We start from the raw sequence: 24,365 nt of genomic DNA on the forward strand, positions 1-24,365 counted from the left end.
AGTGGCAAAGTGAGCAAGGGACTCACGTCTGAGCATACCCTGCCACACATATGGCAGCCAAAAGCGGTACAAAAGGGGGTGGTGATGGACGGAGCATCTGAATCAATAAAACACTCACACCCAGTCAAAAGATCTGGGTATAATCCATCACCGTTCTTTAGCCCACTCTGCCACCCCAGTTCAGAAATGGCTATATGCAAATCAGTCTGACCCTGTGCCTCATGGGAACAGTCCAGCCGAACTGCCAAGCCATGTCTTCCCTGGACCGGAAACAAGCTTCCGAGGACCGGTTTCTGGCATTCCAGCCGTCTTCAGCCCGGCTTGCTTGAATCCAGTGGCAAAGTGAGCAAGGGACTCACGTCTGAGCATACCCTGCCTTACTTATTGCAGCCAAAAGCGGTACAAAAGGGGGTGGTGATGGACGGAGCATCTGAATCAATCAAACACTCACACCCAGTCAAAAGATCTGGGTTTAATCCATCACCGTTCTTTAGCCCACTCTGCCACCCCAGTTCAGACATGGCTATATGCAAATCAGTCTGACCTTGTGCCTCATGGGAACAGTCCAGCCCGAACTGCCAAGCCATGTCTTCCCTGGACCGGAAACAAGCTTCCGAGGACCGGTTTCTGGCATTCGAGCCGTCTTCCGCCCGGCTTGCTTGAATCCAGTGGCAAAGTGAGCAAGGAACTCACGTCTGAGTATACCCTGCCACACTTATGGTGGCCAAAAGCGGTACAAAAGGGGTTGGTGATGGACGGAGATTCTGAATCAATCAGACACTCACACCCAGTCAAGAGATCTGGGTTTGATCCATCACCGTTCTTTAGCCCACTCTGCCACCCCAGTTCAGACATGGCTATATGCAAATCAGTCTGACGCTGTGCCTCATGGGAAACATTTCAGCAACTACTGACGAATTTTCTCTGCTCTCCACTACTTCTGCTCGCTACTGATGAAGGGCTAAACCCAGAAATACGTGTCTAGAGATAACAGCATCACCTGCGCCAACTTCGGGAAAATGACATCTACTTTGAAATGTACTGCATTTACCAGAATGCAATGGGGTGAACTGTGCTGGGATGAAAGGCAGTGTGCTCCCTCCCCCTTGTGTCTGAAAGGCTCCCTTGAGCCAATGAGCTGACACGCTCACCTGGGATGCACCTGTGTGCTTGTGGAGTAGTATTGTGATCTGTGAAGACTTGGGCAGCATATCAGCAACACCGGATGACTTTTCTCTGCTCTCTACTACTTCTGCTCTCTACTGATGAAGGGCTAAACCAAGAAGATAACAGAGATAACAGCACTACCTGCACTAACTTTGGTGAAAAACTACAGCAACTTTGAAGTAAGCATACTTCATTTACCAGAATGCAATAGGGTGAACTGTGCTGGTATGAGAAGAAGTGTGCTCCCGCCTCCCTCTTGACTCAGAGGAGAGCCAGTCAGAAGAGGACAAGGCACAAATGTAGGCAGTAATGGGAGAGTCACGTGTACAATTACTTCGGGGTGATGATACCTAAGAAAGCAAGGCAGAAGAGCAAATAATAGTTATTGGAGGGAAGCAGAGAGGGGGAAGAAGGGCAATGAGCTACAATCCATGGAGGATGGAGCCGATAAAAGAGAAGGAGAAAATGCAGTTACAGCAAGCAAGGAAGACAGAGATGAGAGGAGGGAGAGAAGCTGGTGAGAGGAGTCTGAGGTGTGCTGGGACCCTGCACAGCCAGGAATTAGGAGTTGGGCATGAGTATGAAGGTAACTGGAGGAATGTCTAGGGTCACAAAGGGATACAGAGGGGGGAGTTGGCCAGGGGAAGAAGCACAGATGGGTTTGGGGTGAAAAGAAGTCGGTAGTTTGTCATTCAAGACTTTCCAGAAAGTGTGGTGGGAGTCACATGATAGGTTTCTAGAGAAAACGAATCTGGCAGAGACAGCTGAAGGGAAAAAGATGGGGGTTCCCAGACAGAAGACCAGGTGGAGGAAGGGAAACAGATGATGGGATGGGAGACGTGGGGCAAGGAAAGCGAAAGAGGGAGACAGTGAGCAGAAGGCCAGCTCAGTGGTTGTAGCAACCAAGCTGCAAAGAATAAAGATGAGGATAGCAGGGTGTCATAAAGTTAGCATTCAGATTACTCCCAGTGCATCCAGATGATTTGTCTCTTTTATGGATTCAGTTTGGAAGAAAGATCTTTATTGACAGAGCAATGCCTATAGGTTGGTCTGTGTCAGGTGCCATTTTTGAGATGTTCAAATAACTTCTTGGGTAGGTGAAAAGGCGAGTAGCGGGGTCTGAGCAGGCGCTGAACTAGCTGGATGATTTCTTGGTGGTAGGCAGTAATAGAAATCATAAGAAATGTGGTCGCTGATGAAGGTTCTTGGACAGGACTTTGGCTCACCATTGCCCCCAGAAAAAAATAGTGAGACCAGCAATGACCATTATATTTCTGGGAACTAAACTTCACTTCATTGCCTTGGTGTCTAGATTACTAGCAGAGAACTTGGTGGAAGTGAGGCCCCTGTTACAGAATATAGGGTTTATGAAGAGTGTATGGGCTGCCAACTGATAGATTCAGATAGCACTTGTTTAAAATTGATGCAATGGCAGAGCTCAGTAGATTGCTTTGAGGTGAGAACAGGATGAGAAGATTGGGTAGATGGAAGTCTAGTAAGAAATGGCATTACATAAGACAACAGAAAGAGGTGAACAAAAATGAGCTTTTATTTCAGCCGTGGGTGCCTAAGGGTACACGGATGAAAACATGTTGATTTGTGGACACTCCATTATAAAGTGAGCTGGTGAACACACTTTCACACAATCTTATGGTCAGCAGTTGGTCCTGTTTGAAGATCGGTAAGGGACATTTAGAGTGTGAGGGCTAAAGATAAAGGCTGCAAGAATTTTCTGGCCCTGCTTAATTTCAATAAATTGGCCTTTTCTACAAAGCTTATGCACCATGAGTATTTCTTTCTCAAGACGGGCCATGTGCAGAGAAGAGGCAACCACTGGGTAATCCTGAGGAGCGGCGTGCATAAGCATGATGTCGGAGACCATTGGGCAGCCCAGGCATTGCATTAATGCACATGCACCAAGGGAAAAAGTTATTACCTCAGTGTGACGAATATTTCACTATTCTCTCTGGTACATACTTGGAAGGTTGTTTCAGAAGCAGGTTGCATGGGGTACATTGTTGTGCATGTATATTTTGTCACTGGAAGTAAGCAGAAGGACAATACTCATGGTAAGGCAGGGGAAGAACTGGGAAGATTAGGAAAAGAGAAACACTGGGAAAAGAATTATCATTGAGGGAACAGAAGCCAGCCTGAGACTAGAGCTTCAATCTAGCAGGGAGAGAAGCTGACTGGGATGCAGGAGTAAAGAATGAGAAATATAAAGTTAATAGTTACAATTGTTAGAAGCGTGTTCTGTGAAGGGAAGGAGACAGCAGCGGCTCCTGCACTAAGGTTGAGGGGCGCTGCCGGACTGCATTTTGAGCAGTGGAAAAAGGAAAAATAAAACGATAAAAAACACTTTGTTGTTATCATTTTATTTTTCCGTTGGCGGGCCGGTTAATGGGGCGGGGCTTGACTGTGTTACAGAGGGCAAGGGGAGGAGTCGTGGGCACTTAAGTGTGTATGACGGTTTGGCCTGTCTTCTGGGGCCGGCCAAACAGTCATGCACACTTTGCATGTTCCTCACCAGGCTGTAATACACAGCCTGGTGAGGGACATGCACAGGCTTCCACTGCCTGTCTGAGCACCGAACCACGGCACTCAGACAAATCACAACGCTGCATTGCAGCACTGTGATTGGCTTTGGGGAGTCTGGGTGTGCTTCCTGCTTCTAGCAGGTACAGAAGAGGACGATGTGAAGCAAGGCTGTGGATTGGCGGTCCGGCAACAAGCGAATTAATTTTTTAATTTTATTTTCCACCCCGCCTCACTCATGCTACTCAGTGGCAGCCGCCACTGGAAGGAGCGGGGGTTTTGAGCATGAAGTGGTTGCTAATGATTAGGGGGGGAGGTGGGTTAGTGTTTAGAATTGCAACCTTGGTTGTGAGACAATTAGAATGTGCTGTCAAAGCTGAAGCTTGTAAGGTGTTGTGAGCTCCGCCTTCTCCAATAACAGGCTTTTCCACAAAGCATAAGCGACAGAACTACCTCTTCTCCAAGGGGGGGGAAGTGGGGGGAGGAAGAGTGATAATAATAATAATAATAATAATCCACATTTATAAAGTGCAAACAATCACCCGTAAGGGTCTCTAGGAGCCGTCGGGAAGATTAAGCAAGCTAATACCCAGAGTCACATGGTGCTGGGCTAAACTGCCACCGGAGCTGGGGATCGAACCGTGATCCCCAGATTCCAGCGTCAGTCGCCCTGGCCGCGGCACCACACCTCTCTCCAGTGATACAGGCTGTATTGTGGAGAAGTGTGGCTCACTGGTAAGAGGAGGAAGACCTGGAAGCAGAGGTCAGCCCGGGACCAGGGTTCAATTCCCGGCTCGGCGGGGTCTTGAGTCCTAAAAAATGTCCATGGACTTGACAATTCTCGCTCCGGTGCCTACTCGATTCACGGGTTCACACTCTGTGACTCTGGGCAATAGCTTGCTTAATCTCCACAACGGCCCCTCGTGGCGGGATGCCTTGCTTTCACCTTGCGGATACCCTGCAGGGTTATCTCACAGGGGAATACCAGGACGGGTTCCCTAAGCATGCGCTTAGAAACCGCTTGGTGATTTGCGCTATATAAATTCCTGTACATTTACATGTACATTTACATGTGAGTGTCGAGGCATGAATTTTCCAGCAAATTAATCGAAGAGAAAAGTATTGTCCTCAGCCACTTACACACAGTATCTCAAGGTGTAGTTCTACTGACAGCTCAGCTCCGCAAAACAGGTTAAAAAAATGCAGTCCTTTTTAAAAGAATTGCCAGCCATTCCTGCTGGACCTCCCTCCCGATAATCTTAAATGAGTTGTGGAATGCATGCTGAGTGCTGTGTGTGAAGCAGAATATATGGGTGATCCCCTGTAACACATAATGGGGATCGCTCACCGCTCAGGTGATAATCAAAAAAATGACAAACCAGCAAATCACAGAGCACTGCAACTTTGTTTTTCTGAAACATACATGACCATAGAAGGATACAAACCAAATATATCAGACAATGGTGAACCGGTTTAGTGTACACAGGCTGCAGCAGAGGTTAACGGCGGCTCTCCTTACCTGTCACAATGGGGTAGGACTGCGGCCCAGGGACACTAGCTCCAATATCCACAGCAGTGGGACTGCTTAGGCTGGACTTCATGTCATCTAATCCACCAGCTAGTGAGGCCATGGCTGAGTATTCGGACGACTGCAAAGAATGCATACAATTGAAGTCAACAGCAATAAATACATATATATTTACAAAAGCAAAAACTCAGAATCATGGTAGTCAACTATGGCAACTCATTCATAGCCAAAATAATTTGACTGAAGGTACACATTTTATCACAACAAAAATAGCTACTACACCTACGTTGTTTGAGAAGTAACTAAATCTAAATTTGTCGTAACTTGGCAACCTCTGGAAAGTATAACGGATAGTTACTTTTTATCGTTTATTTTTTTTATAAAGTAGTGTAATCCATTACCTCTGCTCACTGTGACATCCCGCCTTACTGCTGTTGTCTCATGCTCTAATTTAGAGAATTCTTTGTTAAAAGCTTATGTGCCTCTCTCATTTCATAAAGCAGATGTGCAGTATAGGGGACTGTTATGTGGACTCATTTAGGATATTACGTGATCTGTGTTTAACTCTCCAGTGCCTTCCATTTAATGATTTAATCCTTGCTTGCTCTCTTCATGTAGTCCACTGCGGCTCTGTGGTCTCTAAGCATTTGGTTATATTTCACTTGCTGCCTGTTGCTCAGCGTTCCATTTTCATGTCTTTTCGAGTATGCCTCTGATTGGTTCATGGAAAGGACCCTATCTAGCTTCGATAGAGTTTGCCCCATACCTCGCTTCCAATACACCACAGCCAGCCGGTTTAATTCGGTGTAGCATTCGCCGCATATTGAAAGGCTAGAGAGACGGACATTAATCAGTGCTTAATTTGAGCTGGTGGTTTCCGGTGCTCGGCACCGGCACTTAATTGTCAACACCAGCTCTTATAATAGTCTGACACATGGTGGCGCTGTTTGTATAATTTAGAGAGAAGCCCAACTACAGTTGTTTTTTAATCTAAAATACAGTAAAAATGATTAATACTTGCCTCCCAACCCATTCTTATTTCTGTGAGTACCTGGAATAGTAGGAATTGTCACACTTGGAGAAGTGTGCTACATAGTAGTTCTGTTGGTACTGTCACTGTCTGCACTGGCAGGGGAAATGGGAGGTGCAAGCTGAATTGATCTCTTGACAAGAGCCCGGCACTTATTTTTACACAAATTACACACTGCGGACATTGGTTTTCTTTCCTCAATACCAAATCCTGCAATTTGCTTCTCTTTTTCAATCTAATCTCAGTCTAGCCATCTTTATTTTCAGAACATTTTAAAACCTCGCTCTTTACTGTAGATCTACAGTACTTTCCAATAAAGAGTGGTAAAACTAGTACGAAAATTCCTTTCCTTGGCAGCAGGGTGATTTCAAAAAGAATATCTTGCATTGGGATTTTCTTTTTAAAAATGTTGATGGAGCCATACGGTACACTTTCAATTCATTGTTATGACGGCTGTTCCTGCCAATGTAAGAGATGTTTGCTGGGGCAGCAGACATCTCTAAATTTGGAGTACAGTAACTCCATCAGGGTGCCAGAGTAAAATACTCCTTCGCCCTATAAATCAGGCCCATAATGTTACCCACATTGTAATTCAAGCATGCAGGTGTTGGCTTGGAATCATCTGCAAAATGCCGTAGATAACGTATTTTTGGGGCACACCTTATGGTTTGTGTGGGACACCTTATTGGAAGTAAGTTTAGCGCTACCATGTTGCCATCACAAGTGTCATTACAGAACGGCCAACTTGTGAATTTTTCTCACTGTGTGAGGAGGGAGCGTGGCTATAAAGTGGGCAGGACTTAATGACGAGCACAGCTGAGATACTTCTAAATCTACAGCCTCCCCACGGCAAGCCTCCACCCCTCCCACAATGCCTCCCCTTTCCACCAACCCCTGCCAAAAACTAAAATCAAAGCTTTTGAGGATGTGGCTGATGTCCTGGGGAGGTTTCACAGCTCGCAATGGACATAGGCTGAGCTAAACCTCAAAGCAATTAGCTGAGAACCTGCTCTGCTCTCTGCAGGGGTTTCCTGAGAATCGTGTGCCCACTATGTGATACCGGCTCCTCATTGGGTGATTGTGTGAAAGAAGTAATATCATGTGACACACAGTGGCACCCTGTGAGGTGGCAGGTATGTGATTATACTTTGCAAACAATCTACAGGGATTTTAACTAATAGGCCCGTTTTCTTCTTTTCAATTCAATTGAATGGTAGTGACTGCATTTAGTTATATGGTCCTGATAAAAACCTCGTTTGATTTTGAATCATCGGCGATCAGTATACAGACAGAATAACATGGAGCGTTGCTCCTCCTGATTTATAGTGGTTAGGTTTTTCCATGCCCAGTTTTTCCGGCCGTGGGAGAACCCTGTCTGATTTTTACAAAAATATATCTTTATTGCATTTCCTCTTTTAATATAAACACATTAGTGTACATGTACAGACAATCATATGGTGTGTGCAAAGTTTCCAATGTGCCAATTACATCTTCACAAAGCTTAATTATTGTCCATAAAGAGTGATACATCTAGAAGACAAAGTCACAAACACCTGGAGTCTGCGCCCACATGTATGTGTAGTCAAGGGAGCTACTAGTAATGATATGCAAAGATATACATTTATTTACTATAAACTAATCTCATATTGCAAACTATTATACCCAATTTGGTGGTGTGTCTCCCATTGTCATCATGATCTGACCTTGTGTTTGTCCCATGTGTATTTGTCAGGGAATATGGGATCATCTAGCTTTAAAGAATCCTGTTAGATATGCGTGTTGTTAGTGCGATTGGGGGGGCTCCGCGTGGCAAGAGTCCATTCCAAAGTGAGTGGGTTTCGAGAGAGTGATGGATCCCTCTCTTCTCTCGCTTCAATCCTGCTCGTCTGGTGATCCTGTTGACCCAGAGTTAGCTTCCTGTTGGTCTAATGTCTCATCCTCTCCTTCATCTACGTCAGGTTCATGCCTTGTCTCCCATTCTCTCAGTAACTCTGTCCAGAGCTCTGCCAGTGGGCTCCTACGGATCCCCTTTGCATCTTTCTTCAGTAATGCTCTCTGTTCTGCTTTAGCCCAATTGTCAACACTATTCTCCCATATCTCTATTTGTGGATTCGTGTGTGATTTCCAGTGTTGAGACACTTGTCTCCTCACCAGAACCAATGCAAGATCAAAGAATCTGTTGCCTATTTTTTTGGCCTTTCGTCTGGGAAACAGTCCAAGTAAGCCAACCTCTATTGTGATCGGAAGAGTGTGGGCCAGGGTTTTTTTTTTAATCATATTGAGTACCTTCTACCAGAATTCTTTCAGGTTCGTGCATCCCCAAGTCATGTGAGCGAACCCACATCCACCACTCCGCATCCAAGGCAACACTGTGTTGTGTCACCTCTTATGATGTTTAATCTGTGGGATGTCAGATATGGCAGGTGCACATAATTAAACTGTATTGCCTTAAAGTTGGAATTTCTGGATACCCATCTGGAGATATATAGCACCTTGCTCCATTCTTTGTACGTTAATACTCTCCCTATATTCTCATCCCATTTCTTACGGGTGCGATCTAGTAGCTTCTTAACTGTGTCCAGTAGGAACCTGTTGAGCCATTTAATCAAGTGCCTAGCCGCTCTCAAGATTTACTGTCTGGAGTACCCCATGTGTTGGCAGCTCCTGGGAGGTGGTGTGCCATAGTTCCCCAAATGTCTTGGTCAGTAAGTAATACATCAGAAATTGCCCATGACGGAGATCAGTTTGTTACATAAGATCATCTATGGGTATTAATGCCCCCATGTGAAAGCAATCACCCACCGTAGTTATCCCTACAGCCATTCAATTTGTAAGCTAATGTTTCTTGTATAGAGTAAAAGCCAATCAGTATGTTTTTTTTATAGGAAAAGTGTGTTGTAGTTTTTGGGGAGACGTTATGGGCCTGATTCACAGAGATAAACCTCCACTTTTGTGAAAGTTTATTATTATTTGATATTCACAGACAGATTTACGAGTAGTATCTTGGACTATAAAACAGGTAAGTTGGGAGGAGGGCTCCTTTGCTGAACAGACTACATGAGCAGAGATAAGCTGTACCCTGAAAAAGTTGTGTACAAAAGAACTCAGAAGATGAAGTATGTTTTGTTAGTGGTTCATTTATTGCACAGTAGATACCTTTGGCAAAGTTTTGTTGCATTTTTAAGAAAGTCTATGTGTGTGCTGTCTTTATTTAGTGAACACAAAAAAGCTGTAACCCCTTGGGTGCTTATGACGGAACCACGCCATCAAGAGTCACAGGCGGCGAATGATCATGATGGCGTGGTTCCGTCATGCCGCTGCCACTCCTCCCACGTGGCCCGAATTCCCCGCCTGTGCGGGCGAATTAATGAACGGGCGGGGTCATGACGGAACCACGCCGTCATGAGCACACACCTGCCCATCATGAGCACTGAAGAGCCGCGCTCAACCACCCGTGCCGCAGCGGAATTCGCGCCACAGGGAAGGGGTTAAATCCAATACCTTGTTAACGTGACAGCAAAGTAAAAGAAATGAACACACCAGGGGGATTAGTGACTATAAGACAGGCTAAGACATCCAAATAACAAGCATGTTGCAAACAAAAAAAGCTATAAATCAACAATTACAATGTCAGCAAAGTAAATACTTCAGAGAACACATACTGGCTCTCAATTAGAAGGTATCTGCAGTTCGACAAAATAAATACTTGATCCCATCAGTACAGCCTAGAGGGAACACCGTAGGGGCAATGTAATAATCCTCAAAATGGCATGGGCTAGATGGACAGCTCATCCAAGTCCGGCAAACCATAAAACACACATGAAAGCCAGTAGATAAAGGGGGCCCACCCAACGTCCACTGGCCCTCTATATTTCTTACTGTAGTTTTTTGAAGAATTGATGATGTAAGATCCTCAACACAGCTGAGAATGTCTGTACCTAGGCCTAAAAAGGCATCAGAGAAGACAGCAGTGCAGAGAATTGAATCTTTCTATCTATCCCCATACAAACTCATGAGCTTCTTTTTGCTCACTTGATTTCTGCCAGCAGATATGACTTCTTGTGACTGAGTTTTCTCCTGGGTCGTCAATTTTCATGTTGGAATTAGAACTTTCCAGTCACCATAGCAATGACTATCCCCACTGAGGATAAGGATGACTGCAATTAAATGTCTTATCGCTATAGGAAAAGCTTAATTTTTGTTCGGTGGTTTACAAACTGGTAAAACAAGAGGGACTTCAAGTATGGTTGGTAAGGGGTAGCTTTGTCAACATTCTCAGTTAGAGTAAAAATGTGGCAGTTGTCTGAAGATGCCAATTAAGAAGACAGTACGCTGTGCTATTCAGTCATTGCAGGCCTCCCAATTTTGTGATAAGACCTTTCCTTGACAGAGACACTGAAATCCTGCTTGACACTGCTACAACAATGTTCATGCACTGCTCTCTGACCATGTGTCATTTTGCTGCTGTATCTCTTAATGGTCTTTGGGAGGGAAAGGGTTATTTATTTTTTGTGTGGCTACTGCGAACTCGACCTGAAGGTATCAGAGTGCTTTCCAGGAGCACCAGTTGCATTACAGACTGACACATTAATTTTGTTGGGCACGGGGAGATTGGGCGAGTTGTCCAGAATCACAAGATGTAGAGCGTCTCTGCCGAGACTCGCACCCGGTTCCCCAGCTTCAAGGTCTACCGCTCTAGCCGTTAGACCACATCCTCTCCCCGAGGGTTATCTTGGATACCAGTATTCTATTCAAGGAAACACCAAAAAAATAATCTTTCTTACAGGACCTAGTTACAAGGATTTCCTTAGCAAAGTATCTCAGGTAATCATGTCCGTGGTGTTTGCATCTTTTGTGTAAACATGTTCTGTTAGACCTGAAGCTTCTATGTGGCCACAAATACAATCTAGAATTCAAGACCTTTTTTTTAAAATAAAAATATTTTTTTATTTTAACCTTGCAGTAGTGACAGACCATGACATTGATACATTTGTTTCATATTATCAATCATAGCGACCTTTGCAGTGACCAACATATTAAATACAAGGATTTATTACATTTCCTGCTCTCTCCCTCTAACCATCCGCATTTCTAAGTCCACCGATGGGGACACACATATTTCACCTCTGTATAAATTTCATTTGGCCCATTTCTTATCCCATTTCTTTGGACACCCACGCGCAATAAATACTTCTTTCTCGGCCACCATACATGTATTCAATTCCCTACTCCATGTTGCAACTCCTGGCAGCCTGGCGCCACCCCACCCCCTAGCTAATTCTCTCTTAAATAGAGTAAATCCTAACGTTGAAAACTGTTGTTCCGTCTTCGTAAGGTCTGTAGCCTCCCATATGTTTAACAAACCCAGTCGTGGCGTCAGCGTGACTGTCTTACCAAGAGCAGACCACAGATGTGTCACAATCCTGTCCCATCTGTTTTGCACCATAGGACATTCCCAAATCATATGATAGAAACTAGCTGACTGCCCACACCCTTTAAAACACAGGTCATCAGGCCTAGACCCGATTCTTGCCAGAGTAATTCCAGTCAAATATGAACGATGTAGTATACGGAGCTGTATAAGGCGATACCTAAGTGTGATGGCAGCCTCTCTCAGAGATATCAATGCTTGCCTCCAGTTCTCCTCTTCCATTGGTCCTAGTTCTCTTTCCCATTTCTCTCTAAGCTGTCCAAATGTATCCGGCATGTTGTTACTTAGCTTTCTATATGTGAGAGAGATTGCGTTGGCATGCAATTGTCCGTCCAATAGACGATCTTCCAAAGGGGAGTATTCTGGTATATCCTCACAGCTAGGAAATGCTGCCATTAATGCGTGTCTGATTTGTAGGTATCGAAAAACCTCGCCTGGAGCCAACTGGTATGTTTTCTGTAGCTCCTCGAACCGAAGGATCTTACCCTTCTTAATCAGATCTCCTACCGTTGAGATACCAATCATGTCCCATTTGTCAAACCCTGGATGACGCCCGAGAATGCCTAGTTTTTGTGCAGAACACAGCGGTGTCATCTGAGTGAATCGATTTGACCAATCCAGGCGGGAGTTAGCAAGTCTCCATATTTGCAACGTATGTTGGGTGGGGCCTACAAGCTTCCTGTTTCATGGGGATGAATAAAGCGCCCCAAGGTAGCCAGCTCTTTCCATTTGATATCTATCCAAGGCACACGCTGGATCATCTGGTAGGGTATACGTTCAACTATTTACCGTAACCAGTTGCGAGGCCCAATAGTACAACCGTACATCGGGTAGCGCAATTCCTCCATCGTACCACCCTTTCGTCAATTTTTGGAGCGCTATTCTGGGGGCTCTTCCATCCCACAATAATGTACGTAGCTCCCCCTCCACAGCCACAAAAAAGGTATCAGGAACTTTAGTCGGGCTATTCTGTAGAATATTTGGTGATATTTGGTGATATTTGGTGGGGTATTTCTAGAGCGCGACGTTCGCTCCGGAGGGAGCATCTTGGCGCTAGGAAACCTGTGAGAACCAGTCCAATAAGATTAGATGGAAGCTTTGGAATAATCGTCCGGGAGATTAAAGATCCATGTCTTTAGGAGCTTTCGAAAGGATTTTTCCTGGGTTTGTTGTCTGAGGGTTTTGGGCAGTTTGTTCCACGCTTTAGTTGCCAGGAAACTGAGGGTCTTCTCACCCTTCGTTTTCAGATTGTATTTAGGTAGAAGGATGAGGTTATCATTCGTTGAACGAAGGTGACGGCTGGTCACGTAGTGGGGAAAGCGCTTGTTGAGGTATTTAGGGCCAGTATTGTTGTAGGCACAAAAGGCTGTGATCAGGATTTTGAAGAGAATCCTTTTATGGAGTGGGAGCCAGTGAAGTGAACGAAGCGCTGCAGAGATGGAAGATCTGCGGGGTAGACCCAGAACAAGACGGGCGGCTGTATGAAGTACGCTCTGCAGTTTTTGGGTGGTGCTCTTTTTGACTCCTGCGAGCAAGCCGTTGCAGTAATCCAGTCGCGAGATTATAAGTGCGACTGTCACCGTCTTTCTGGCATCGATGGGGAGAAAGTCAAAGAACTTTCTCAGGGATCTGATTGTTCCGAAGCATTTGCCTGCGACGGTTCTGGCATGCTGATCAAAGGAAAGATCGGAGTCAAAGATAACGCCGAGATTCCTAGCAGACGAAACTGTCTGGGGGGGGGCGGCGGAATTGTCCGGCCACCAAAGTGCTGGACAGAAGGAGATATTTGTGCCAATCGGGAGGATCTCCGTTTTACTTGAATTGCACTTCAAGTGGTTATTGTCCATCCATCGGAATACTTCAGTCAGGCAGTGTTTGAGGTTAAGTTCGGCTTTGGTGGATGATTCGTCCAATGGCACGATGAGTTGTGTGTCATCGGCATACGAGGTGACAGGTATGCCGAATGATTCTATCAGATTGAGGAGTAGAATGAGGTAAACGTTAAACAGGAGAGGACTGAGGCTGGATCCCTGTGGTACACCTGAAGGGACAAGTTTATCTTTGGAGTGAAATGGACCTAAGGGGACAGTTTGGGAACGGTCGGAGAGGAAGGACGTAATCCAGGATAGGGCGGAATCAGAGATGCCAATGTCCCTGAGTCTACCGATGAGGATGGTGTGGGAGATGGTATCAAACGCCGCCGTTAGGTCGAGAAGGATTAGGATGGAGTTTTTTCTCTGATCTTGTAGGATTTTTACAGTGTGGGACAGTTCAATGAGAGCAGTTTCAGTCGAGTGCTTGGGGCGGAATCCGGATTGTTGGGGATGAAGAAGGTTATTCTCATCTAGATAGCATTTCAGCTCCTTATGGACTAGCTGTTCCGTGATTTTTCCCAAAGCAGGGAGCAGCGAAATTGGGCGGAGGTTGGTGAGATCCGTCAGTGGTTTATTTGCCTTCTTCATAAGAGGTTTGACGATTCCTTTTTTCCAGCTGGTCGGAACTATGCCAGAGCTAAGCGAGGAGTTGATTAAGTTGTTAATGAGTGGATTAACCTCATCGATTAATTGGTGTAGTATTTTGGGGGGACAAGGATCGGATGGGGCACCCGATTTGCAGTCCAGGATGGCTTTTTTCGACTCCTCAAGAGTGACAGGGGCGAAGTGACTTAGCGTACAGCTTTGGGGGGTCAGTGGGGGGAGTACTGGGGGGGTGGCAGGGGGGGGAAAGTTGATTTGGATTGAGGCAATTTTTTCCTCGAAATAATCAGAAATTTGATCACAGAATTTCTGAGAGGGGGGGATTTCAGGCACGAGTGCCTTAGGTTGCGTGAAAGATTTGACTATCGCAAACAGCACCTTTTGTTTTTGGCCTGCGTTTTTTATGGCGTTGACATAGTAGTTTTTTTTTGCCAGTTTGATTTCTGAAAGGTAGTTTTTTCTTGTTGCGATATAGGAGGTACGATTAGTGGCTTCGTATGTCTTCCGCCATTTTCTTTTTGCCTTTTTACATAGCAGATGCGCATTTGCAAGTTCAGGTGTAAACCAGGGGGCATTGATTTTAGTTTTGCCCCGGGAGGTGCGGGGGCGTGAGGGCGGAATTCTGGATTTAATTTCTTGAGCGATCCAGTTGTGAAAGAGATCGGTGTCGGTATCGACGTTACCGGAGAGGATAGGGGCTTGAGTTTGCATTGAAGGATTAAGAGTGATGTTATCCTGAACCTTTTTCCAATTGATGTGATTGCCGGGAAGAAAAACAGGTTTGTCGTGGTTCGGTAGGTTTTCATTCAGGATATGAAATGGGATAAAGGAGTGATCGGACCAGATCTGGGGCAGGGGCGTTAGTGTAATCAAGGAGGGGGAATTAGTGCAGACTCCATCAAGAGTATGACCCAGAGAGTGAGTGGGTAAGGTAACGAGTTGTTTGAAATTGAACATATCAAGTGTTTGTACGAAATTGATGGTACGAGTATCTGTTTTCGATTCTAGGTGGAGGTTAAAATCATCAAGGAGGGAGAAGAATGGGTATCTGAGTGAAAGCTGTCCTAAAGAATCGTGCAGTGAGTCGAGGAACTCAGATGCATTGCCGGGTGGGCGGTAGATAAGTCCGCCTGAAAATGAAGTGTGCTCGTTCAATTTAATAGAGAAGCCTAGTCCTTCTATCTTTTTTAGAGGCTCTAGACTGAAGGTGTGGCAAGGGAAGGTGTCTTTAAGGATGAATGCAACACCTCCGCCTCGGCCCTTGGCTCTATCTTCCCTGAAGAGTGAGTAGCCCTGGGGAAGAGCAATAGCTATATCAGGGTTGCAGTCAGCTGTTAGCCATGTCTCAGTAATCATGAGGCAGTCGAGGTCGAACTCCAAGATAAGGTCGTGTATATCTTGGTTGTGCCTGCACATGGAACGTGCGTTGATCAGGCCACCTTTGAAGGAGAACGGAGGGGCCTGAGGTGAATTGGCTGCTGGAGCAGTTGTGTGGAGCCCAGTGGATATACAGAAAGCTAGGAAGGGCAAGCATTTTGAAGAGTGCCGGCCGACCAATCAATGACAGGGGGAGGGACCTCCAATGTTGGACGTCCGCTCGCAGCCGCGCCAGTAGTGGCGCCAAATTGCTCTTATAGAAAAGAGCCGAATCTGGTGTGACGAAGATCCCTAGGTATTTAAAACCATCTGTCGCAATCATCAACGCACAATCTTTAGGAAGACGGGGAACCTGTCCGTGGAGCATATACAGTATTGACTTGTCCCAGTTAATAGCATACCCTGAATACTTTCCAAAATTAATAAAGATGTCTAAGACCACTCAAATGGATCTATAGGGATACGCCAGTTATAGTACTATGTCGTCAGCATATAATGATATTCTGTCCTCATACTCCGGGGACCATCTCGGCCCTCTGGTCATGACATCTTTCCGCACCCAAGCCGCCAGGGGTTCCAACATCAGTGCAAATAATAGCGGGGACAAAGGGCAGCCCTGTCTAGTACCCCTACGAAGAGAAAACTGCCTAGACTTGAAGTTGTTCACTCTCACTTGTCCAGCTATGTCGTACCCACTTCAGGAATTTTGGGCCCAATCCTGTTCTGACTAGTACCTCAAACATGTAGGACCATTCAATTGAATCGAAGGCCATAGAGGCGTCTAAGGACAATATAGCCGCGTCCTCTTCCAGAAATACCTGTCGGGCCAACACGTTATGCAAACGACGGATATTAAGGGCTGTATTTCTGCCCGGCATAAAACCAGACTGATCAGGATGCACTAGGGAGGATATCACCGTCCCCAAGCGTGTGGCCAGTACTTTCGCTAGGACCTTTGCCTCCACGTTGATTAACGATATCGGTCTATAGGAACGACATTCCTCCACCGGCTTACTCGTTTTATGGATAACAACTATACTTGCCAGCCTCTGATCAGGCGGAAGGGTACCCTTTTCCCAACTTTATTGGTACATGGCTTTCAAATGTGGGACCATTTGGGTGGCTGTCACTTTCAGAAATTCCACTGGGGTACCGTTGGGCCCCATCGCTTTTCCTGATTTTATGCGACTTATGGCCGCTCTGATTTCATCATCCGAAAGATCTGCCTCTAAGGACTCCCTATCCACAGCCGATAACGTAGGCAGCACGCATTCCTCCAAGAGTTTACGTGACTCCTCAGCTGTATATACCGCTGAGGGCGAGTATCATTTCTCAAAATGGTACGCAAATGTCTCTGCTATGTCTGCCGGGGAGGATACCATGTCTCCCTTAGGCTTCTGCAGTCTATGCACCCACCTCGCACCCTGCTCTTTCTTCTCCAGCCAGGCCAACGTTTTTCCTACCCTGTCTCCTAGCTTGTACAGTCTGTGATGAGTAGCTGTCTGTGTCGCCATCATTTGTTCCTGAGCTTTTAGCTTATATTCCTCCCTTTTAAGCGTCAGTGTGTGTAGCGACTCTTCCGAGGGGTGGATCGCATACTCTGATTCAAGGTCTTTAAGTTCAGTCTCTAACTGGGTCATTATCTCCTGTCGCTTTGCTACATATCCATGTTTCAGTGAAAGAGCATGTCCCTTTATAACTATTTAATATGTTTCCCAGATTGTCTGGCTGAATCTACAGATCCTAAGTTTTCCTCCAAAAAGTATCCAGTTTGCTTAATAAGCTCCTCTCGTATGTCAGGGATCTTAAGTATCCATGGATTAATGACTATGGTACGGCTCTGCTGCTTGGCCCCATGTGTGAAATCTATCCCTACGGGGGAGTGATCTGAGAGGCCCCTAGGGTAAGTCATAGGCCTCCTAAAGTTACCCACCGAGGCTGCATACGTTAAAAAGTAATCGATCCGGGAAAGGCTGCCATGCACACTGGAAAAAAATGTGAAATCTATAGGGTCACCCTGTATCTCACGCTCCACGTCTGTGAGTCCCATTGCCGTGGTAAAGTCAGCCATTAGTTCATTTGGTCGCATATTCTGTCCTACTGGGCGTCTATCCGTGAAATCATTCATCGTCATGTTATAATCTCCCCCCAATATCAAGACTCCATCTCTAAGATCCGGGAGCACTCGACCGAATTCTAAAAGGGCATCTTTACCTAGTGCTGGCGGTAAATAGGCCGATACAATATTCAATGCCCTTCCCTCCCATTGAGCCTCAAATACAGCAAACCGTCCTGCAGCATCTGACCGCGTATTAAGTACAATCAATGGAACGTTTTTCCGAACCAGTATGCACGTGCCTCTGGAGCCAGTAGTGTAGTCTGCATGCACAAGAAGCTTATAACCCCACCTATTGAGGGCCTTATTTTTATTGCCAACCAGATGGGTTTCCTGTAGGAGAACCAGATCTGGAGACTGCCTTTTTAGGTATTGTTGTACTATTCCCTTCTTAATTCTATCCCCCAGTCCATTAACATTCCAGGTGAGTATAGAGAGCATCGATTCACGATCAACTACCATTGGTCAGAAATACAAACATCACAGCGCAGGTCGAAGATAATGTCCACATTGTTATGAGCATCATACAGAAAGCAACATCAACATCAGCAAGAAATCTGTCACCAAAACAAGAACAAAAAGAAAAAAACCCACACGACAAGTTATCTGTGTTACAAAGCCTGTCCATCAAAGTGATTGCTGCAAGTGTGTTCATTAAGGCATCTTCATGGCAAGAACAACAATTTCTGTCCCCGTTCCCCTCCACCCCCCCCAATCCCACTAACTCCTCCCACCCTGCTACCCTGCCTGTGGATTCAAAACTACCCACCCCCAAACTTAGCAGAGCGCTTCTCGCCCCATTAAACATGCTAGAAATGCAGGGGAATTCAACCCTCTCGCAACCACAGTTCCACAAATTTCCTAAATATAATCACCACCGCCTTTGAAGAATTAAGATCAAACAGTATCATAACACATCAATCTATTCAGCACATAATTCACATCATTCACCCTGAACATCTCTATACGTAGTAGCAACAGTAATATCAACCATCAGCAACACGCCCCCCCAGACCCTCTACTTGCGCATCCTATGTAGAGTGGGACATCGCAGTTCAGTCTTGTGATACGTTAGTCCTGTTTCTCCAATCCGCTAGATTCCAAGGCTGCTTCTGTACCCGGCACGTCCGATCGATTGTCCTTAGGCGTCTCCTGTCTGCCAGGGCGGTTCCTCCTCCGATGTTCCACTGTTGTCCATTCCTCCATCCAATCCCAGACTGCCTCAGGTGAGTCAAAGAACCAGAACTTGCCCTCCGACTCCACCCGCAGCCGCGCAGGAAAAAACATTGAGTATTTCACTTCACGGTCTCTCAGTTCCCGCTTAACTGCCTGAAAACTCCGCCTTTGGGCCTGAACCTTAGCCGTAAAATCAGGAAAGAACTGCACCTCGTAGTTATCAATTTTCAGTGGGGGAGCAGTCCTGGATTTTTGCAAAATTATGTCTCTGTCACGGTAATTAAATAACCTGGCAATCAATGGCCTTGGGGGCGCACCCACTTTTGGTCTGCCTCCCGGCACTCTATGAGCTCGTTTTATAGAAAAGTAGTTAGACAGTGATTTCGGCTTCAGGTGTTTTGTGATCAGTTCCTAGACATACAAATCCGCTGTAGGCCCTTCTGTTTTTTCCGGAACACCTAGTATTCAAATGTTGTTTCGTCGGGCCCTTCCTTCATAATCATCCAGTTGCTGCTCCATCCTATCTTGCTTTTTCTTCATCTCAAGCATTTGACTCTGCAGCTCCGAGGTGTCTGTTTGTAATGCTTTCGTCACAATCTTTAACTCTTGGACCTTCTCATCCATTTTCCTGAAATCCGCTCGAAGTAGTGACACATCCACCGTAGCTGAGTCCACCGAGGCGCGAATTTCGCCTATAGCCGCCATAACATCATGTAGAGTCGGCTCTTTGACATACGGCTGTCCCACACCCAGGCCATCTTTCTCCTTGCTAGGTGAGTCACTCTTTTCTCCATTTTTAGTCCAGGCGTATTTCGCAAGCTGTTTCTGGGCGTTGGCTCTTGACCCCTTACCCCCTTCCGCCATCGTGGATGATCCCAGGACAGGTATAGTGTACCGGTCAGTCAGTGGTGTTGTTAGTTGCCAGATCACTTGCTAATTCTTGATATGGGATTGCGTATCCTAGGATCCTTCGGCCACCACTAAATGCTCCCACAACTCTCAAATATTTTCTTCCTGCGCCAGGACGTCTTGTGGGTTGATCACCATCCAGAGTCGCATACAGGCCCGAGAGCTGGAGCCCCAGGGTTTCCTCTCACCAGGCGTCGCAACCGCCGTGCATTTGCTCCTTCGCATATACTTGAAACTGATCAGCGCAGTTCAGGTCACCCTCTATGACTAGGAGGGGGGAGGGGAGGGAAGGAAGATGGGGCACGTTCTTCCAAGTTCCTGTACTCCGGTATGGTTTGTCTTTGGGCCCCCCAGCCTCTCCCCCTGGGCCCAGATGTTAGAGTCTCCGTTGACTCGCTGGAGCTGGAGCCCCAGGGTTTCCTCTCACCAGGCGTCGCAACCGCCGTGCATTTGCTCCTTCGCATATCCTTGAAACTGATCAGCGCAGTTCAGGTCACCCTCTATGACTAGGAGGGGGGAGGGGAGGGAAGGGGGATGGGGCACGTTCTTCCAAGTTCGTGTACTCCGGTATGGTTTGTCTTTGGGCCCCCCAGCCTCTCCCCCTGGGCCCAGATGTTAGAGTCTCCGTTGACTCGCCTTTCGGCACCCCTCTTGCTTCTGCTTGGGCGAGGGCGAGGGGGGGGGGGAAGGTATGTCCCAGCCGTCGGCCCTGTACCCGTCCCTCTTTGAGTCCCCCTTGATGGTGCCCCTCGTCTAGCGTCTTCCCGTGTCCGGGGTATCGCCAATATGCCTCCAGGGTGCTCGCGTGTTTGTACACCGCCGGGGTTCATACGCCGCACTTCCGAGCTGTCCAGCCAAGTCGCCGCCCGCCCACCTCCTCTTCTTCACTAGGAGAGCAGTGGTGTACTGTTTAATTTTTTGGCCGGGGTGGGGGTTGGGGGGGGGGGGGGGGGGGGGCGGGGAAAGGCGAGAAAGTCAGCATCTCTCCTCCGGCTCGCCCCAATTGCAGCAAGAAGGCCTCAAAGCCGGGGACTCGAGTATTGCAGTCCCCGGCTCTGCAGCTAGTGTAGAGCTGCTCCACTGTCCGTCAGGGCCTTGATTAGTGAACTTTTGTCACCACAGCAGATGATTACCAAGTCCTCCACTTTTAGAAGGCACAGTTGGAAATTAGTACAATGTAGAGCTCATTTTGGTTATTGATTGGAAAATGCTGTCGAAGTAATTCTATTCTTTCTAAGCTAATTAAGTTTGTTTCCTCTCAGATGAAGTATATTTGTTTGGAGACGTTCTTATTCTTAAATCAAAGGGGACTTTTATGGAAGGACTATATCTCTGGCCCCATATTTATCTATGTAGTTATTTAGTTTTTACCTATATATTTATAAAATGATGTTTATTTTTGGAGCCTGCCAAAATCATAGAGAGATGTGTCGGACAGCTGAAACTTAGTGAGAGGAAGTACCTCAATTTTAGCGGGGACCATTGAGAAGGGGGTGAGGTGCCATTAGAGTAGGGGATGTGACTAAACCAGCCACGATGGCAGACGTGTTTTCAAGTTCAAGTTCAAGTTCAAGAATTTATATAGCGCACTACTCACCCAGAGGGTCTCAAGGCGCTTGGGGATGGGGTTCATTATTTATCGAATAGCCAGGTTTTAAGTTCTTTTCTGAAGGAGATGTGGTTCTGTGTAAGGCGGAGGTGAGTGGGGAGTGAGTTCCAGGTCGTGGCCGCCAAGTAGGAGAAGGATCTACCTCCCATGGTGGATCTTTGGATACGCGGAACTGCGGCGAGGCCTTGATTGGAGGATCTTAGTTGGCGGGTGGGTGTGTAGAAGGATAGTCGAGTGTTGAGGCATTCGGGCCCTAGTTTGTAGAGGGCCTTGTGTGCGTGGGTGAGGAGACGGAATGTTATTCTCTTGTTGACGGGAAGCCAGTGGAGGTCTTTTAGGTGGCCGGTAATGTGATCTTGGCGAGGGATGTCCAAAATGAGTCTCGCTGATGCGTTTTGGATGCATTGGAGTTTTTTCTGTGATTTGGCTGTAATTCCGGCGTAGAGGGTGTTTCCGTAGTCCAGTCGACTCGTGACTAGTGCGTGGGTGACAGTCTTTCTTGTCTCGGAGGGGATCCAACGGAAGATTTTTTTGAGCATACAAAGTACGTTGAAGCAGGAGGATGAGACGGCGTTGACTTGTCTGGTCATCGAGAGGGAGGAGTCTAGGATGAAGCCCAGGTTGCGTGCGTGATCTGTGGGTATGGGTGCTGTGCCCAGAGCCGAAGGCCACCATTAGTCGTCCCAGGGAGAGGGGGATGATCCTAGGATGAGCACCTCCGTTTTATCTGAGTTAAGTTTTAGGCGGCTGTTTTTCATCCATTCGGCTACTTCTTTCATGCCTTCGTGAAGATTGGTTTTGGCCGAGTTAGGGTCTTTGGTGAGGGAAAGGATCAGCTGGGTGTCGTCAGCGTAGGAGATGATGTTAAGGTTGTGTTGACGCGCGATGGATGCGAGTGGACTCATGCAAACGTTGAAGAGGGTGGGACTGAGTGATGATCCTTGTGGTACACCGCAGATGACTTCGGTAGCCTCTGATTTGAATGGGGGAAGACAGACTCTCTGGGTTCTTCCGGCGAGGAACGAGATGATCCAGTCCAATGCTTTTCCTTGTATTCCGACGTTGTTGAGGCGTTGTATGAGGGTGCTATGACAGACTGTGTCGAAGGCGGCGGAGAGGTCGAGTAGAATGAGGGCCACTGTTTCTCCATTGTCCAGTAGTGTTCGGATGTCGTCTGTAGCTGCGATGAGAGCAGTCTCGGTGCTGTGTTTGGCTCGAAAGCCGGACTGTGAGGGATCGAGGGAGTTGTTGGATTCGAGGAAGGCGGCGAGTTGGCAATTGACGGCTTTCTCAATTACTTTTGCAGGGAAAGGGAGGAGGGATACGGGCAGTAGTTTTTGAGTTCAGAGGGGTCTGCTGTGGGTTTCTTCAGGAGGGCGCTGACTTCGGCATGTTTCCAGCTTTCTGGGAAGGTAGCAGAGTTGAAGGAGCAGTTGATGACATCAAGGAGATGGGGTGCGATGATGGAGTCTGCTTTGTTGAAGATGTGGTGGGGACATGGGTCGGTTGGCGAGCCAGAGTGGATGGAATTCATTAGGCGGATGGTGTCTTCGGTGGTGATTGGGTTCCAGGCGTGAGATTGTTAGAGGGCGGTTTAGGTTCTGAGGGGGGTGGAGAGGATAGTTTGTTGGAACTGTTTTCGAAGCTGTTATGTATGTCGGCAATTTTGTTGTAGAAGAAGGAGGATAACGAATCGCAGAGGTCTTGGGAGGGAGTGATGTCGTTTGAGGCTGCGGTGGGGTTGGTAAATTCTTTGACGATGTTGAATAGTTCCTTGCTTTTATGGGCATTGTTGTCGAGTCGATTCTTGAATACTGATTTCTTGGTGGATCGAATCAGCTGGTGGTGTTTGCGGGTGGCTGCCTTGAAGGTGGTCATGTTGTCGGTGGTTGGGTTTTTTTCTCCATGTTTTCTCGAGAGTACGGCATAGCTTCTTGGATTTCTTAAGGTCATCGTTGAACCAGGGGGCCTTTTTGCTGTCTTGTTTGGTGTGATGGATTTTCAAGGGTGCTAATTCGTCAGCGCTGTGAGTGATCCATTGTTTGAATTTGATGGCAGCTTGGTTTGGGTCCGATGAGAGGGCGGGTGGTTTTTGGTTGAGCGATGTGAGGAGTTCGTCGGTGGTGATTTTGTTCCATTTTCTTCGGGGAATAGGTTGTGGGGGGTTGTGGGCCAAGGTGGTTTTGTAGCTGAAGTGAACACAACTGTGGTGCATCCAATGGAGAGCTGTGGTGCGATCAAAGGAGATGTGTTTGCTGGAAGTGAAGATTGGGTCGAGCGTATGTCCGGCTACATGGGTGGGGGTGTCAACAAGTTGTTTGAGTCAGAGATTGGCCAGGTTGTCCAGAAGGGTGGTGGTGTTGCTGTCGTTTTTGTTTTCCAGGTGGAAGTTGAGGTCTCCTAGTAGAATGTAGTTCTCGGAGGCGAGGGCATGTGGACTGATGAAGTCAGTGATGTCCTCGCTGAATTGTTTACGTGTTCCTGGAAGCCTGTAGATGAGGGTGCCTCTGAGTGTGGTCCTGGGGTCAGTGTGGACCTGGAAGTGGAGGTGTTCGGCGGTTGTAAGGTTATCGTCGGAGCTGGTCGTGATTTTGATGGTGTTCTTATGGACGATGGCGATGCCTCCTCCTGTTTGGACGGTGCGGTCTTTTCGGATGATCTTGTAATTGTCCGGGATGGCTATGGCGATATCGGGTGTTGATGATGCGTTCATCCATGTTTCAGTAAGGAAGGCGACGTCTGGTGATGTAGCGTCGAGTAGATCCCAGAGTTCGGTGGCGTGTCTGTGGACCGAGCGAGTGTTCAGCAGGATGCACTTCAGGTGGTTAGAGTCAGAGCTGTGTTTGGGGTTAGTGGATGTGGTATGGGTCTTGACGCTGGTAAATTTGCAGGAGTGGCAGGCGAAGGGCCCGTGGGTACGTCCCGGGGCAGCTTCATAGCATTGGGGTGTGCGTCCGGGGTTAAGGGCTAGGAGGGTGGCTGCGTCATACTTAATGCGGGCGGAGTGCGG

General features: G+C 47.0%; 1 protein-coding gene across 4 annotated transcripts in view; it reads right to left on the minus strand.

Moving 5' to 3' along the window:
- Positions 1–24,365, minus strand: part of PAX5 (paired box 5) — a 547,862-nt gene that overhangs the window by 187,395 nt on the left and 336,102 nt on the right. For all 4 annotated transcript variants that reach the window (XM_086961679.1, XM_086961678.1, XM_086961677.1 and 1 more), the window contains one exon: positions 5,222–5,351. In XM_086961679.1, coding sequence (XP_086817805.1) covers positions 5,222–5,351 — 130 coding nt within the window. The remainder of the gene's footprint in view (positions 1–5,221; positions 5,352–24,365) is intronic.

Source organism: Lissotriton vulgaris, chromosome 3_1 (assembly GCF_964263255.1).
Source record: "Lissotriton vulgaris chromosome 3_1, aLisVul1.2, whole genome shotgun sequence".
In the NCBI taxonomy this organism is placed as follows: Eukaryota; Metazoa; Chordata; class Amphibia; order Caudata; family Salamandridae; genus Lissotriton; species Lissotriton vulgaris.